At 44.2% G+C, this 17710-nt stretch overlaps 1 protein-coding gene across 1 annotated transcript in view; it reads left to right on the forward strand.

Annotated features, from left to right (window-relative positions):
• Positions 1-17710, forward strand: part of LOC146024716 (myosin-IIIb-like) — a 493994-nt gene that overhangs the window by 21470 nt on the left and 454814 nt on the right. Inside the window, exon 3 of the mRNA XM_083155469.1 lies at positions 15614-15744. Within this exon, the coding sequence (XP_083011595.1) occupies positions 15614-15744 (131 nt within the window). The remainder of the gene's footprint in view (positions 1-15613; positions 15745-17710) is intronic.

Raw genomic sequence — 17710 nt, forward strand, 5'->3', positions numbered from 1 at the left:
GTAGAGATAGTGTTCTGTTCAATCAAGGCACTATTAACAAGTTTATCTCTTAAGTTTGCAGCCCGTCTACATATAAATTTGGGCTTTTTAGGTAAAATGTTAACTAAGATGGGATCCTCAAGTAAAAGTTTCCAATTTTGTTTAAAAATCTGTTCGATAGACCGATGGTATGCATTATATTGTGTGCTGAAGGCTATAGTATAATTCTGGGTTTGAGAGGTATCTCCTATAGGTTTATCTTGGAGTAATTCATCCCTAGACAGGGATCTAGTTTCTTCTAGGGCTCTCTCCAGTAATGTATTATCATAGCCTTTGTTTAAAAACTTATCCTTCATTTTTTTGGCGCTAATTTCAAAGTTAGTTGAATTCGAACAGTTGCGTTTTAGACACACAAATTGTCCCTTGGGGACATTGGATACCCATCTTTTGAGATGGTTGCTGGAAGGACATATATAAGAATTGGAGTCGGAGGGCTTGTAGTATACTGTGGTTTCAAGTTTACCATTCTCCACAACGATCTTTAAATCAAGAAAATTAACCTCTACTTTGCTGATGTTAAATGTGAGCTGAATGTTGAAACTATTGCAGTTAAGATACTCACAGAATTTCTTCAATTCTGCCTCCTGCCCCCTCCACACAAACAAAACATCATCAATATAACGCCACCATTGAACCAGGCTTGCACCCCAGTCATGCCCATGCCATATCATCAGGTTCTCCCATCTGGCCATGAACAGGTTGGCATAACTGGGGGCAAACCTGGTCCCCATGGCTGTGCCCACCTCCTGGACATAAAAACACCCATTAAAATTAAAGTAGTTGTTGAGCAAGATAAACTCTATACCCTTTGTCAATAGACTCTGTAGATCAGGAGAAATTGTGGTTTCGGCTAAAGCTACTTCCACAGACTGTATACCATCCGTATGCCTAATAATGGTATATAGGGATGTGAAGTCTGCTGTAATAAGAAAACAGTCATCATCCCATGCAACATTCTTAATTTTGTTAAGAATGTCTTTGGTGTCTTTGAGGTGGGACTTATTTGTAAGCACCATCGGCTGTAGATGATGGTTTATGTAATAGGACAGATTAGCCGTAATGCTATTGGTCCCGGCCACTATGGGGCGTCCTGGGGGATTAGTTGGATTCTTATGAATCTTTGGCAAGAGATAAAGCACTGGCACAGAATACTCATCCCTTACCAAAAACTCAGCCGTCTCGTTATTAAGTGTGCCGGATGTAACAAATCCTTCAATCAGCACTCTTAAATTTGATAAGATCCTTTGTGATGGGTCTGTTTTTAATTTCCGATAGGTGACACCATCGTTGAGTTGGCGTAATGCCTCAGTGGTGTACATGGATTTATTTAAAACAACAACCGCTCCGCCCTTGTCGGCCGGCTTTATTATAATGTTAGTGTTTTCCCGTAAACCCTCGACTGCTTCTCTTTCTATTTTGGTGAGATTGTGTTTGAAAGTGGGTAAATTCTCCTTCAATGTTTGAAATTCGCTATTGACTATTTTTTGGAAAGATTCTATGAAGCAGCCTTTGATATATTGGGGATTAAATGTAGAAGGTTTCTTAAAGGGATTAATATTTACCTCAGCATCTGAGGGTTCCTTAGTGGCAAAAAACTTTTTCAAAGTAATTTCGCGGACAAATTTATTAACGTCCAAATACAGGTCGAAAAAATTAATCGGATTACTTGGGGCATATTTGAGTCCTTTTTGTAATACCAGTGTTTGTCCCTCAGTAAGCACATGGTCACTAAGACTATAGATCTTAGTGATCTTATCTTCTGAATTATCAATAGTGGATTCCGGGAATCTCAGGATTCTCTTCTTTCTATTCCTTTTACGTAATCCTCCTTTTTTGCCCCTTTTAGTTTTTTTCTTCTTTTTCTTCTTCTTTCTAACAATATTCTTTTTTATTGTAGAACCCACAGATAAAGATGCTGTAGCATTTAATTCGTCCTCCATGTTGGACGGTGTCTGTCTAAAAAATTCGGCCTGGTTGTATGTTGATCCAACGTATTAAATCTATTGTATGAGGCATATCTCCCAACCCAATTTGGATCATTGTCTCTCTCGGGCTCCCTATTTCTATATTGCTGCTGTTCTGGAAAAACAGGGTCATTTCTCCTGCTTTCCCAATTTTTGAAACCGTTTTTATGGGTAACTTTTTTCCAGGGTTTAGGTTTAAATTGTTGTTTAGGGGTCCTTTGCGGTAATGGTGTCCTAGGTAGATTAGTTCTAAGGACTTCACTATATAGTGGTCTCTCTATTGGTGGATGTTGATTAAACTGTCTTCTATTATTAATCCGTTCATTACGCAGAGTTGATTTATTGGAATTAGGTCGATGTCGTGGTACTGGCGGCCCTGGACCGGGTCTCCCAGCAGGAACGACATCTTTTTCTCCCTCCTCCGCGTGCCTATCGCGTTGAAACTTTTTTTGTTTTCTACGCATTAGTTCTTTCTCATTTTTATGGAGTTTGGTTTTAATAATATTTTCAAGCTCTTTATATTCTGCTTGGTTTTTAATAGGGTCTATAAGTGACTCTAATTTCTTGATATCAGATTCAACATCCTCCATTTCAGATTTTCTTTCATGGATAATTAATTCCATTAAAGAAATAGAGCATGTATTAAGGATTTTATCCCATCTTTGTACAAACATCTCGGAAGGGTTGTTAAAGGATGCTTTTTTTTAAATTTGAAGGCCTTTGGGTATTAATTGTACTGATAAGTACTTTTCTAAAGTGGTGATCTCCCACCAAAGGCGACTTTCTTTCAGAAGAGTTTTCTCTAATCTCGACATAACATTGTCTAGTGTGTCGTCAAGAATCTCAATATCATCAATTTTATCTAGTGAAAAGACAGTGTTAATGTGTTGTTGACGTGTATTCCTGTGAACAAACATAATAGCAGCCTAGAACGATATTTCAAACAAGTGCAAGTAAACAGTGGTGAAAAAAAGGGGGGGTTGTGAAAAGTCCCAAGGCGCTATAGTATCCTTGCTGCCACTGGACCAAAAGGGAGACCCACTGTAGTAGTCCCGCTGGTAGATGCTTCAGGAAAAAAGAAGGTCTGGTGGCGCTGAATATTGTGTAGTCCACAGGATGATGTTGTCTCATGAAGTGGAGAAACAAAATGAATAAAAAACTTGTGTTAGAATAAAAAAACACAAATGGCATGGGCATGACTGGGGTGCAAGCCTGGTTCAATGGTGGCGTTATATTGATGATGTTTTGTTTGTGTGGAGGGGGCAGGAGGCAGAATTGAAGAAATTCTGTGAGTATCTTAACCGCAATAGTTTCAACATTCAGCTCACATTTAACATCAGCAAAGTAGAGGTTAATTTTCTTGATTTAAAGATCTTTGTGGAGAATGGTAAACTTGAAACCACAGTATACTACAAGCCCTCCGACTCCAATTCTTATATATGTCCTTCCAGCAACCATCTCAAAAGATGGGTATCCAATGTCCCCAAGGGACAATTTGTGCGTCTAAAACGCAACTGTTCGAATTCAACTAACTTTGAAATTAGCGCCAAAAAAATGAAGGATAAGTTTTTTAAACAAAGGCTATGATAATACATTACTGGAGAGAGCCCTAGAAGAAACTAGATCCCTGTCTAGGGATGAATTACTCCAAGATAAACCTATAGGAGATACCTCTCAAACCCAGAATTATACTATAGCCTTCAGCACACAATATAATGCATACCATCGGTCTATCGAACAGATTTTTAAACAAAATTGGAAACTTTTACTTGAGGATCCCATCTTAGTTAACATTTTACCTAAAAAGCCCAAATTTATATATAGACGGGCTGCAAACTTAAGAGATAAACTTGTTAATAGTGCCTTGATTGAACAGAACACTATCTCTACGCGTAATAATGGGTTTCACCGCTGTGGAGACTGTGCCATGTGCAAAGCATGCCCATCAGCGGTTAGAAAATTTACAGAGATCAAGCTTAAAAATTCTACTATTAAACCCAAACAATTTATTACGTGTAATACTAATTATGTTATTTATGGTATTAGATGCGCATGTGATAAATTATATATCGGCAAAACTAAAAGAAGTCTTAAAGTTCGCCTTGCCAAGCATGTTAGGAACATTAAAAGAGGTTTTAAAGAACACCCTTTTTCATTACATTTTGCAGAAACACATAATAGTTCCACCAAATATATCACTGGTTTTTGGGGATTAGAGGCGGTTAAGAATAATTGGCGGCATAACAATAGAGATGTCCGCCTCGCACAGACAGAAATTAGGTGGATTTTTAACCTGTCCACCCTATCCCCTGAAGGTTTAAACCACGATTTTGAACTTAAATGGTTTCTGTTATTTTAGTTAGTTCCTCCCCTTGTTCTTAATACCCATGCAATTCTCTCTTTTTTATATATCTATTATGTTTTTTATATATGTATTATGCAGTTTTTAACATTAAAATTATTGTAATCATATGTATTTATATTATGCATATGCACTTTTTTGCACTATGTATATATACTTTGTTGCATTATATTCATTTGTAAATGGAGGAATCACATATAAGGTGTGGAATTGGATCATACATTTGGTATCCTTGTTCCCCTTTAAAGGGGGAATCATTTGATTGGTGCACTGATGCATATGTCAGATGCTCCTAAAGTTGGTACCTTTTTAGTTAGTTGCACATTTTATTATACGTTTGCACTTTGTACCCTTTATTCATCTTAATCCCCACTATGGGACCATATAGCCCGTGGCACGATCGCCATTTCCGGCCCTGTGTGTCACGGTCTTGGAACCAGCTCTATTGTCTTCCGGCTGTGCGTTTCACAGCGCGGAAGCAGGAACGCTATCCAGCGTACGTGCACGTCACACGTGACACGTGAAGCCATCTAAATTGGCACTGTCTTCCGGCTATGCGTTCCACAGCGCGGAAGCAGTATCCGTTATGCGTGTCACGGATCTTACACGTGACACGCACCCTCCTATTAGAATTAGGGTTACCCATATGCGTTCCACAGCGCAGAAGCGGGAACGCTATTAAGCGTTCCACTATACTATATTCCGTGATTTATATTATTAAACACTTTATTTAAATGCCACCATTTTAGCTGTTCCATTAAGGAACAAAACGAGTCCACTAGGACCTTATTCAGTCACCATTACACTTGGTTTTGACCATTTCACTTTAATTGAACATGACCCGGATGTGCTTCCTCCATATGCTATTTAATCACTGCCAGGTTACTCACTCTCTACCTTGAAAAAGGCGGCTGCGACCGCCGAAACATGTTGGCAGAAGAGTGAGTTTTTATTCATTGTTTTATGCATTGTTCTATTGGAACTCCTGTTTGTGGTTATTGGCCATAAGCCACATTTCAGCTGTTACTTTTATTAAATGTTCTTTTACTGAGACTGGTCCTCTTCCTCTTTTCGCATACACGCCTCCGCAACGAGGTGATGAGAATAGGGGGACCTGTCTTTATTCACAAAGAAACCGCTACGTGTGTATTTCATCCACTCCTACAGTGAGTATGGTAGGCACCCACCTTGGCCTTTGAAATATCTGGATATACGGTTATTGTGTCAGTGAAAGATACCTTTATATGTGTCAAGCTCCTGTATATACAGTGAGTACGGTACGAATCTCTGGATACCAGCCCATCACACTTGGTATTTGTCTCTAGATTACACACACTGGTGGTCCCCTAAAGATACCTTGATACACGTTTTCACACACCTCTACCTGTGAGTCTGGGTACGGATCCCCCCTTTATGGGTGTCTCACTCTAAACACTCCTTTTTGTGTTTTTTTATTCTAACACAAGTTTTTTATTCATTTTGTTTCTCCACTTCATGAGACAACATCATCCTGTGGACTACACAATATTCAGCGCCACCAGACCTTCTTTTTTCCTGGAGATAGCTGAACCTGCCTGGGCTTTGGCTCTGGGCAGATCTATGAATGCTCTTACTGAGGCTTTGAATAGGCAGAAGGATTCTTTGATAGGGTCTCCTGGCCACTTTACCTCATCTCAGATGTCTGGAGGGTCAGTTACCCCGGCTCAGGGGGACCCCATTTTGCTGCAGGATACTGCTCAGGGAGTTCATAAAATGACTGCCCTGATGGAGCAGTTTACAAAATCCTCTGATGAGAGTGTGCTTAGGCACCCTGTGTCTACACCACCTATTATTCAGGATTTGGATGGTGATGGTGGGTGTGATGAGAACTGGAGTTGGGACATGAGTGATGAAGCTGAGGCTTTAACTTCAGGCATTGAGGATTTGATTGTGGCTGTTAAACAGACCTTGAATCTTGCAGAGGAGGAAAAGACTCCTGTCTCTTGTGTGTTTAAAAAGAGTCGCAGAGACCCTGTGTGTTTCCCCTCTGATGAGGGAATGACATCTCTTATAAATGAAGCAGGAAAGACTCCTGATAAGAGATCGTTGATGGCAAAGAGGTATGCAAATATGTACCCTATGCCAGAGGAGCATACCAAATTATGGGAAAAAGCCCCATTAGTGGATGCATCAGTTGCTAGACTGTCAAAGGCCACTGCCTTGCCGGTCCAGGGGGGTGCTGCCTTTAAGGACCCGGTGGATAAAAAAGTGGAAGGCTGTTTGAAGGCTATTTTTGAAGGTGTGGGTTATACCTTGAGACCCATTATTGCGTCTGCTTGGGTCACAAAAGCCATGATTACTACTCCACCAAAATTCAGAGGCTTTTATTCTGGCAGAAAAATTGAGATCTGCCGCAGAGTATGTGTGTGAGGCTGGTGAGGAAGGAGCTAAGATGGCGTCCAGAGTGTCTGTGACTTCAGTGTCTGCGAGAAGGGCTCTTTGGCTCAAGGCTTGGGAAGCTGATACTGAGTCTAAAAAGTCCCTTGAAAACTTGCCTTTCAAGGGGGAGTTATTGTTTGGCTCGGAGCTGGAAGCCATTATCAAGCAGGCTACTGGGGGCAAGAGTACGTTTCTTCCCACCACTTCCAAAATTTCAGGCTCCAAGTTTGGAGTTTTCAAGCCGTCCTTTCGGCCGCCATTTCGGGGCGGGGCGTCCAACAGAGGACAGTCCGGCCATGGCAGATTTCAGGCCGGCAGAGGAAAGGTTTCCAGAGGCTGCTTTGGTGCCTTTACAAAAAAGCATGCAGCCAAAGGGGATGACAAGTCCTCTGCATGACGGGGCGGGGTCTCCCTTTTCTGTGCTCAGAGTGGGGGGTCGCCTCCTACATTTTCGGGACAGGTGGAGAGAATCCATAGTGGATCCTTGGGTCCTTTCCTTCATTTCCGAAGGTTACCGGATAAATCTCGGGGGCACGCCACCCAAGAGATTTCTCCCTACACCCTTGCTGCGGTCAGCGTCACTGAGGTCCGCTCTGTTGGGAGCAGCTGTGTCTCTCAAAGAAAAGGGAGTGGTAATTCCGGTTCCACAGGAAGAGAGAAAACAAGGGTTTTATTCAATTCTGTTCCTTGTCCCCAAGCCAGACGGGTCTTTCAGGCTCATACTAAATTTAAAATCTTTAAATCTTCACTTGTGGGTAGATCACTTCCGAATGGAGTCCCTGCGCTCTGTGCTCCTGAGCATATAACCGGGAGAGTTCCTGGCATCGGTCGATATTCAGGATGCATATCTCCATGTGCCCATCTTCAAGGGTCACCAAGCTCTCCTAAGGTTTGCAATTGGAGAAGACCATTGGCAGTTTCAGGCACTGCCGTTTGGTTTGGCAACGGCTCCGAGAGTTTTCATGAAGGTGATGGCGTCATGGCTGCAGCTCTCCGTCTAAGGGGAATAGTAATTATTCCTTATTGGATGACCTTTTATTCAAGGCGGAGTCGGCAGGAAAACTTCAGGAACACCTGAATGTTGCGACGCAGTTCTTGCAGGAACAGGGTTGGGTGCTAAACCTTCCCAAGTCACATCTATTACCCACACAGAGTCTGCAGTCACAGGGTGTTCTTGCCTCACGCCAAAGCGGTGGAGATTCGGCAGATGGTACTGACAATTCTCTGGGCCCCTGCACCGATGGTGTGGCAGGGAGTAAGGCTGCTGGGCAAAATGGTAGCGACCTTCGAGACGCTGCAGTTTGCCAGATTCCATTCAAGGTCCTTCCAATGGAACATACTAGCATGCTCGTCCGGCAATGCCAAGACAATGAAACAGGAGAGGCTGATCTTGTCTCAGGAAGCAAGAATATCCCTGGAATGGTGGACGGATATAGAGACCCTGCAGATGGGGCGGTCCGTTTGCTCATGGGATTGGTTGGTCATCACGACGGATGCCAGTCGCAGGGGCTGGGGGGCAGTAGTGCTTCACCTGAGATTGCAGGGCCTTTGGTCAGTGGAGGAATCCAGTCTTCCCATAAATATACTGGAACTGAGAGCAGTATGGAATGCCTTGTGCCAAGCAGAGGAATTTCTGAAGGGTTTAACAGTACGAGTACAATCAGACAATGCCACTACAGTGGCATACTTAAATCACCAGGGCGGTACTCGGAGCAAGATGGCGATGGCAGAGATTGTGAAGATCTTCACCTGGGCGGAGGTTCAGGTTCCAGCACGGTCAGCTGTTTTCTTTCCCGGGATCCAGAATGTGGAGGCGGACTATCTCAGCAGGGCGGACCTGCTGGAGGTCGAGTGGTCACTCCATCGGGAGGTGTTTCAGAAGATGGTAGACAGATGGGGACTGCCAGACATAGATCTTATGGCGTCCAGGACCAATTGTCAAGTACCTAGATTTTGTTGTCGGTCGAGGGATCCGTTGGCTTGGGCAGTGGATGCCATGACAGTTCCTTGGTCTTTCCGTCTGGTCTACATTTTCCCCTGTTCCCAATGATCTCGAGGTTGTTGAAGAGGATAAAGAACCGGAGAGTACCGGCCATTCTGGTTGCAACAGATTGGCCCAGGATGTCATGGTACTCAGACATACTGAGATTATCGACGGAATCGTGGCGACTGTCTCTTCAGCCGGACTTGTTAAGCCAAGGGCCGTTTCTGCACCAGGACCTAGCTCGTCTAAATTTGACGGCGTGGCGTATGAATCCTCCTTATTAAGAAAGAAGGGGTTTTCAGAAGAGGTCATACAGACCATGCTAAGGACCAGAAAACCGGTGTCTGCGGCCAATTACCACAGGGTGTGGAGGATCTACATCAGGTGGTGCGAAAGGCAGAGAGTTCATACCTCCAGGTTTAAGGTAGCAAGGCTACTGGAGTTTTTACAGGATGGATTGTCGTCTGTGTTAAGTTTGCAGTCTCTGAAAGTGCAAATTTCGGCACTTTCCATTTTCTTTCAAAAGAGAGTGGCTCTGTTGCCGGAGGTACAAACCTTTTTACAGGGGGTGGCCAGAATTAAGCCTCCTTACAAGCAGCCAGTTGCACCATGGGACTTATCTCTTGTTTTGTCCATGCTGCAGAAACCCCCTTTTGAGCCACTGAGATTGGCTGATCTCAAGTACCTTACCTGGAAGCTTATTTTTTTATTGGCCATTGCTTCGGCTAGACGTGTGTCAGAATTGGGTGCCCTGTCTTGCAAATCACCATTTCTGATTTTCCATGATGACAGGGCTGTACTTAGTACAGTACCAAAATTTTTACATAAAGTGGTTTCCTTTCATTTGAATCAGGACATTGTGCTCCCGGTTTTTTCCCCGCCTGAGGGAACGAGGAATAGGGACAGTTTGAAAAAGTTGGATGTGGTTCGCGCATTGCGAATTTATATCAGTAGAGTAAAGGATGTTCACAAATCAGATTTGCTGTTGGTTTTGTACGATGTACATAAGATTGGGTGGCCTGCTTCAAAGCAGACTATAGCCCGCTGGTTGAGATCAACTATTGCATTTGCCTACTGTAAGGCAGGTAGACCTGTGCCATCTCACAAACGCCCATACTACGAGGTCAGTTGCTTCGTCGTGGGCGGTGAGATATGGGGCCACAGCGGAGCAGCTGTGCAGGGCAGCCACCTGGTCCTCTGTTCACACCTTTACAAAATTCTACAGGTTTCATGAGTTCGCGTCGGAGGACACTTCATTTGGACGGGCAGTGATGAGAACTGGCAGTCTGAGCGTACCCTCCCAAAGGATCCGATACGATTTGCCGGCGGTCGGGATCCCGGCGGTCGGAATCCCGACCGCCGAAATCCCGACAAGGGGGGGACATGGATCGCCCCCCCCCTTGCGGGCTCTCTGCGCTCGCCACGCAGCGGGCCCGGTGCCTCGCTACGCTCGGCACGCTATTTTATTCTCCCTCTATGGGTGTCGTGGACACCCACAGAGGGAGAAAGTTTCGGGATTTCGGCGGTCGGGATTCCAGTGTCGGGATTCCGACCGCCGGGATCCCGACCGCCGGCAAATTAACTGCATCCCCTCCCAAAGGACCGGCTCGTGAACGTCCCATCGTGAAGCTGTGTCACCGGACTGGACGAAAGAGAAAAGGGGATTTTTGTAAGAACTTACTGTTCGAACCCCTTTCTCTGAGTCCAGTCCGGTGACACAGTGATCCCTCCCTAACGCTCAGTAAGTTGTACCGTTCATGGTTGCCATTTTATGTGTTATAAGTTGCATATATGAGGATCAGGCATTGTACTGAGTTATGTAACCTAGTGTGCTGTTGAAGTTTAACTGAAGCAATATGGGATGCAGTAGGGAGGAGCCTGCTCCCCAAATAATTAGAAGCATAGGTGCCTGGCTCCTGCGGACCCTCCTACATCCCATCGTGAAGCTGTGTCACCGGACTGGACTCAGAGAAAGGGGTTCGAACGCTAAGTTCTTACAAAAATCCCCTTGTATAGGTCATTGGTACGACCTCATCTAGAGTACTGTGTTCATTTCTGGAGGCCATATCTCCAGAAGGATATAAATACATTAGAGACTGCATGGCCTACATCACAAAACGTACCAGGAAAGACTAAAAGATCTAAATATGTATACTTTAGAGCAGAGAAGGGAAAGTGGGGACATGATAGAAACTTTCAAATATATCAAGGGTTATAACAAGGTACAGGTGGGAGACATTCTTCACAGGAAGAGGAGCAGCAGAACACGAGGACATGCACTGACACTAGAGGAAGGAAGGTACAGGTGGGAGACATTCTTCACAGGAAGAGGATCAACAGAACACAAGGACATGCACTGACACTAGGGGGAGGAAGGTACAGGTGGGAGACATTCTTCACAGGAAGAGGAGCAGCAGAACATGAGGACATGCACTGACACTAGAGGGAGGAAGGTACAGGTGGGAGACATTAGTCACAGGAAGAGGAGCAACAGAACACGAGGACACGCACTGACACTAGAGGGAGGAAGGTACAGGTGGGAGACATTGTTCACAGGAAGAGGTGAAGCAGAACACGAGGACATGCACTGACACTAGAGGGAGGAAGGTACAGGTGGGAGACATTAGTCACAGGAAGAGGAGCAGCAGAACACGAGGACACGCACTGACACTAGAGGGAGGAAGGTACAGGTGGGAGACATTCTTCACAGGAAGAGGAGCAGCAGAACACGAGGACATGCACTGACACTAGAGGGAGGAAGGTACAGGTGGGAGACATTCGTCACAGGAAGAGGAGCAGCAGAACACGAGGACATGCACTGACACTAGGGGGAGGAAGGTACAGGTGGGAGACATTCTTCACAGTAAGAGGAGCAGCAGAACACGAGGACATGCACTGACACTAGGGGGAGGAAGGTACAGGTGGGAGACATTAGTCACAGGAAGAGGAGCAGCAGAACACGAGGACATGCACTGACACTAGAGGGAGGAAGATTCAGGGGAAATGTGAGGAAGAATTACTTCACAGAAAGAGTAGTAGATAAGTGGAATAGCCTCCCATCAGAGGTGGTAGAGGCAAATACAGTAGTACAATTTAAACAGGTTTGGGATAAGCATATTGATATCCTTACAAAAAAATAAGGATCAAATATGGTTTGAGGTAACATGTTTAAAGAAAAGGGGCCGACTAGATGGGCCAAGTGGTTCTTATCTGCCATCACATTCTATGTTTCTATACCCTGCTGGTCACATAATGAAGCAAACGTCATCTAGAGGCAACGATGTGAGTCCTGAACAGGACCTCCCCTGATGCCAGGCGGCACAGCATACAGAGATGTTTACGGTACCCAGATCTATATACATATACATACAGAATAACCCCTTTTTCAAAGTGTACAAGGGGTTATTCTGTACCCCGAAACGTTGGTATCTTTTACCTAAAGATTTTTTTCAAAAATCCCTCTGAGTGCTGCTGCTGTGTCTCATCTTTTACCATCTGGAAGGCACCCAGTTCCATTCCATTCAGTGTGGGGAGTGCCGGTCTGACCTGCTGTCCTCCGTGTGCTGTGGAGAAACAGTCCAGCAGATGTCCTCTTTTGGTCCGTGTTCACATGAAGTCACCCATATTTCCCCGGTCACATCTTTGTATGGTTCTCCTGTGTGCGACTTTCACGCTACGTCCATGCGTCATGTTTTTATTTTATAATTGAACATATTGTACATTTATATGTGGCTTTATATTCCTGCTTTCATATAACCTCTATGGGCTGATACCGGCTTATTATAACGGAAGCATACACGTGAGCTGAGACACGTTTCCCACTCTCATCTGTGGGGTGTCCACATTGACAATATTAGGAACCTGGTCCACCTGGACGGGACGCCATATACTCACAAGGGGCGACTGTTACATTACTGTATTACACTATTATACCTTCATCTTCCTTACATGTGAACAGTGAGGAGGGGAGACGCCATCTTTGGACCTAGATATTCTGTCCTCCTATTTCTCCATAGCACAAATAGAATCTCTCTGCCCTACAGATAGTAGTGTAAAGATCTCAGCGCCTGTGTTATGACCAGACACTCCCTGCGGGTATCTCTCGGGCGAGGAGTTTGCGGCTGAAGGTGCCCATACACAGTGCGATGACAACGTGTATGGGCTGCACAGACTTTATGTGCTGTGCGATGGGATGCCTGCGGGAGCATGCATCTCATCGCATCGCACAGCACCATTGACAACGTGTATGGGCGGCACAGACTTTATGTGCTGTGCGATGGGATGCCTGCGGGAGCAGGCATCGCATCGCACAGCACCATTGACAACGTGTATGGGCTGCACAGACTTTATGTGCTGTGCGATGGGATGCCTGCGGGAGCATGCATCTCATCGCATCGCACAGCACCATTGACAACGTGTATGGGCTGCACAGACTTTATGTGCTGTGCGATGGGATGCCTGCGGGAGCATGCATCTCATCGCATCGCACAGCACCATTGACAACGTGTATGGGCTGCACAGACTTTATGTGCTGTGCGATGGGATGCCTGCGGGAGCATGCATCTCATCGCATCGCACAGCACCATTGACCACGTGTATGGGCTGCACAGACTTTATGTGCTGTGCGATGGGATGCCTGCGGGAGCATGCATCTCATCGTATCGCACAGCACCATTGACAACGTGTATGGGCTGCACAGACTTTGTGCTGTGCGATGGGATGCCTGCGGGAGCATGCATCTCATCGCATCGCACAGCACCATTGACAACGTGTATGGGCTGCACAGAGTTTATGTGCTGTGCGATGGGATGCCTGCGGGAGCATGCATCGCACAGCACCATTGACACTGTGTATGGGCTGCACAAACTTTATGTGCTGTGCGATGGGTTGCCTGCTGGAGCATGCATCTCATCACATCGCACAGCACCATTGACAACGTGTATGGGCTGCACAGACTTTGTGCTGTGCGATGGGATGCCTGCGGGAGCATGCATCTCATCACATCGCACAGCACCATTGACACCGTGTATGGGCTGCACAGACTTTGTGCTGTGCGATGGGATGCCTGCGGGAGCATGCATCTCATCGCATTGCACAGCACCATTGACAATGTGTATGGGCTGCACAGACTTTATGTGCTGTGCGATGGGATGCCTGCGGGAGTTTTTTTTTTTCCCTCCGGTCACAGCTTGAGCTAAAGAAGCTCCTAGACCGTCTCTGAAGTGTCTGTAACACCTTTACTTGGAGCTTGGTTCCTGTACATATGGTTCCCTACAGCTCCTACTGCTGGTGGCCGGATCACTGTCTGTGCTGTGTTACTGTAGGCGTGAGGTGTGAGCTGCGGCCCCAGCTGTATAACTGGAAAGGAATCTTCAGTCACTGATCCTAGGAAGGGCCATAGCTGGGTTATAGATCCTGGTTTAGGTCCAGTGAGCTCGGCACCCACTTTGTTGGTCGGAGATTTCACCTGTCCTCATCCCACCATGTACTCCAGATATGAAGCGGTGATCATGGCAATTTCTGGTGGTGAAGTCATAGACACGAAGGGTATTGCAGCATTCACTTTAAGCAGACAACAGCAAAACCAGTGAGGTTTCAGAAGCCCTCTGGAAGGTGGCCAGTGTCCAAGGAAGGTAGGACTCCATAAGAACGCCATCTTCATCCTCGCTGTTAATGAAATTTGCATATTCAGGACATGGGATAGGAGTCAGACATCCAGATCTTGTCCAATTGGTGAAAACCATGGCAGCTCCTCAGCACGCCCGAGGGTTAGGGTACATGCACTAGTGGGTTATACCAGGCACTGGAAGGACTTGGTTGGCGCACCGTGGCTCTCTTGGTATTCGGTAAGGCCACAGTTTTACCTTAGTCCCTGGGGGAGTCACTATATCATCCAACCTGGGAGGGTGGAGAATGCATCCTGCAGCCGCTGTGCAGCCAGAACCTTGCGACTACATAGGAGTTGTGGTTTGTTTCATCCTACTCGGCTTTTAGCACGATTATATAAGTTTACTCAGGTTTCCATCTTCCTTCTTAGCAGATATTGGGCCTTAAGGTGCCCATACACGTTACAATTATTGTATACAATATCGCATCTCGGTTTTGCGATGAGATGAGATCTAGTACAAATAGTACGTGCTGCACATACACACACACACACACACACACACACACATGCTGCACATACACACATGCTGCACACACACACATGCTGCACATACACACATGCTGCACATACACACACACGCACATGCTGCACATACTTTTTGTACTAGATCTCATCTCATCGCAAAACCGAGATACGATATTGTATATGGGTACCATTATTCAGATCTGATTGCAGTACAAATTTGTTTGGAAAATGGGCAAAACCATGTGCACTGCAGGTGGGGCAGATGTAACATGTGCACTGCAGGTGGGGCAGATGTAACATGTGCACAGTAGGTGAGGCAGATGTAACGTGCAGAGAGAGATAGATTTGGGTGGGGTGTGTTGAAACTGAAATCTAAACTGCAGTGTAAAAATAATGCAGCCAGTATTTACCCTGCACAGAAACAAAATAACTCACCCAAATCTAACTCTCTGCACATGTTACATCTGCCCCACCTGCAGTGCACATGGTTTTGCCCATTTCCCAAACAAATTTGTACTGCGATCAGATCTGAATAAAGGCCAATGTCATTTACAGGCTAAGCCCTTTATCACTTCATCTGGTCCCTGCCAATGGGCATATAATTTGCTGTGCTGATTAGTCACTAACACTAGGAGATACTTGTGCGATGGAGGCACCTAGGCTGGTAATACCATCCAGTGCTGCTTACAACTGTAGTGTTCTCTCCCCCACAGGTTTCTGATGTATACAGCTCCCAGCCACTCCGCTCTCTACCTCCTCATATATTCGCTGTGGCGGATCGGGCCTACACTGCTCTGCAGGTGGCATCAGCAACCATCTCCACGAATCAGTGTATTGTAATAAGGTGAGAGAGATCACTACGCCTGTATAATATGTAATATAATCCTCACTACGTCTGTATAATATGTAATATAGTCCTCACTACGCCTGTATAATATAGTCCTCACTACGTCTGTATATTATAGTCCTCACTACGTCTGTATAATATAGTCCACACTACGTCTGTATAATATATAATATAGTCCTCACTACATCTGTATAATATAGTCCTCACTACATCTGTATAATATAGTCCTCACTACATCTGTATAATATAGTCCTCACTACATCTGTATAATATAGTCCTCACTACATCTGTATAATATAGTCCTCACTACATCGGTATAATATAGTCCTCACTACATCTGTATAATATGTAATATAGTCCTCACTACGTCTGTATATTATAGTCCTCACTACGTCTGTATAATATAGTCCTCACTACGTCTGTATAATATAGTCCTCACTACGTCTGTATAATATAGTCCTCACTACGTCTGTATAATATGTAATATAGTCCTCACTACGTCTGTATAATATAGTCCTCACTACATCTGTATAATATGTAATATAGTCCTCACTACGTCTGTATAATATAGTCCTCACTACGTCTGTATAATATAGTCCTCACTACGTCTGTATAATATGTAATATAATCCTCACTACATCTGTATAATATAGTCCTCACTACGTCTGTATATTATAGTCCTCATTACATCTGTATAATATGTAATATAGTCCTCACTACGTCTGTATAATATAGTCCTCACTACGTCTGTATATTATAGTCCTCACTACGTCTGTATAATATAGTCCTCACTACATCTGTATAATATAGTCCTCACTACGTCTGTATATTATAGTCCTCACTACATCTGTATAATATGTAATATAGTCCTCACTACGTCTGTATAATATAGTCCTCACTACATCTGTATAATATAGTCCTCACTACGTCTGTATAATATAGTCCTCACTACATCGGTATAATATAGTCCTCACTACGTCTGTATAATATGTAATATAATCCTCACTACATCTGTATAATATAGTCCTCACTACGTCTGTATATTATAGTCCTCATTACATCTGTATAATATGTAATATAGTCCTCACTACGTCTGTATAATATAGTCCTCACTACGTCTGTATATTATAGTCCTCACTACGTCTGTATAATATAGTCCTCACTACATCTGTATAATATAGTCCTCACTACGTCTGTATATTATAGTCCTCACTACATCTGTATAATATAGTCCTCACTACATCGGTATAATATAGTCCTCACTACATCTGTATAATATAGTCCTCACTACATCGGTATATTATAGTCCTCACTAAATCGGTATAATATAGTCCTCACTACATCTGTATAATATAGTCCTCACTACATCGGTATAATATAGTCCTCACTACATCTGTATAATATAGTCCTCACTACATCTGTATAATATAGTCCTCACTACATCTGTATAATATGTAATATAGTCCTCACTACATCGGTATAATATAGTCCTCACTACATTGGTATAATATAGGGGGTTATTCTAGTTCATTCTTTCTGACAAAATCCTTCTTAGATGGACAAAACCATGTGCACTGCGGGTGGGGCAGATGTAACTTGTGCAGAGAGAATTAGATTTGGGTGGGGTTTTTCTTCAAAGTGAGATCTATATTGCAGTGTAAAATAAAGCAGTCAGTATTTTCCCTGCACAGAAACAAAATAACTCACCTAAATCTAATTCTATCTGCACATGTTACATCTGCCCCCCTGCAGTGCACATGGTTTTGTCCATCTAAGAAGGATTTTGTCAGAAAGAATGAACTAGAATAAACCCCATAGTCCTCACTACATCTGTATAATATGTAATATAATATAGTCCTCACTACGTCTGTATAATATGTAATATAATCCACACTACATCGGTATAATATAGTCCTCACTACATCGGTATAATATAGTCCTCACTACATCGGTATAATTTAGT

The sequence above is a fragment of the Crinia signifera genome, chromosome 1, assembly GCF_055691185.1.
Source record: "Crinia signifera chromosome 1, ASM5569118v1, whole genome shotgun sequence".
NCBI classification, from domain to species: domain Eukaryota; kingdom Metazoa; phylum Chordata; class Amphibia; order Anura; family Myobatrachidae; genus Crinia; species Crinia signifera.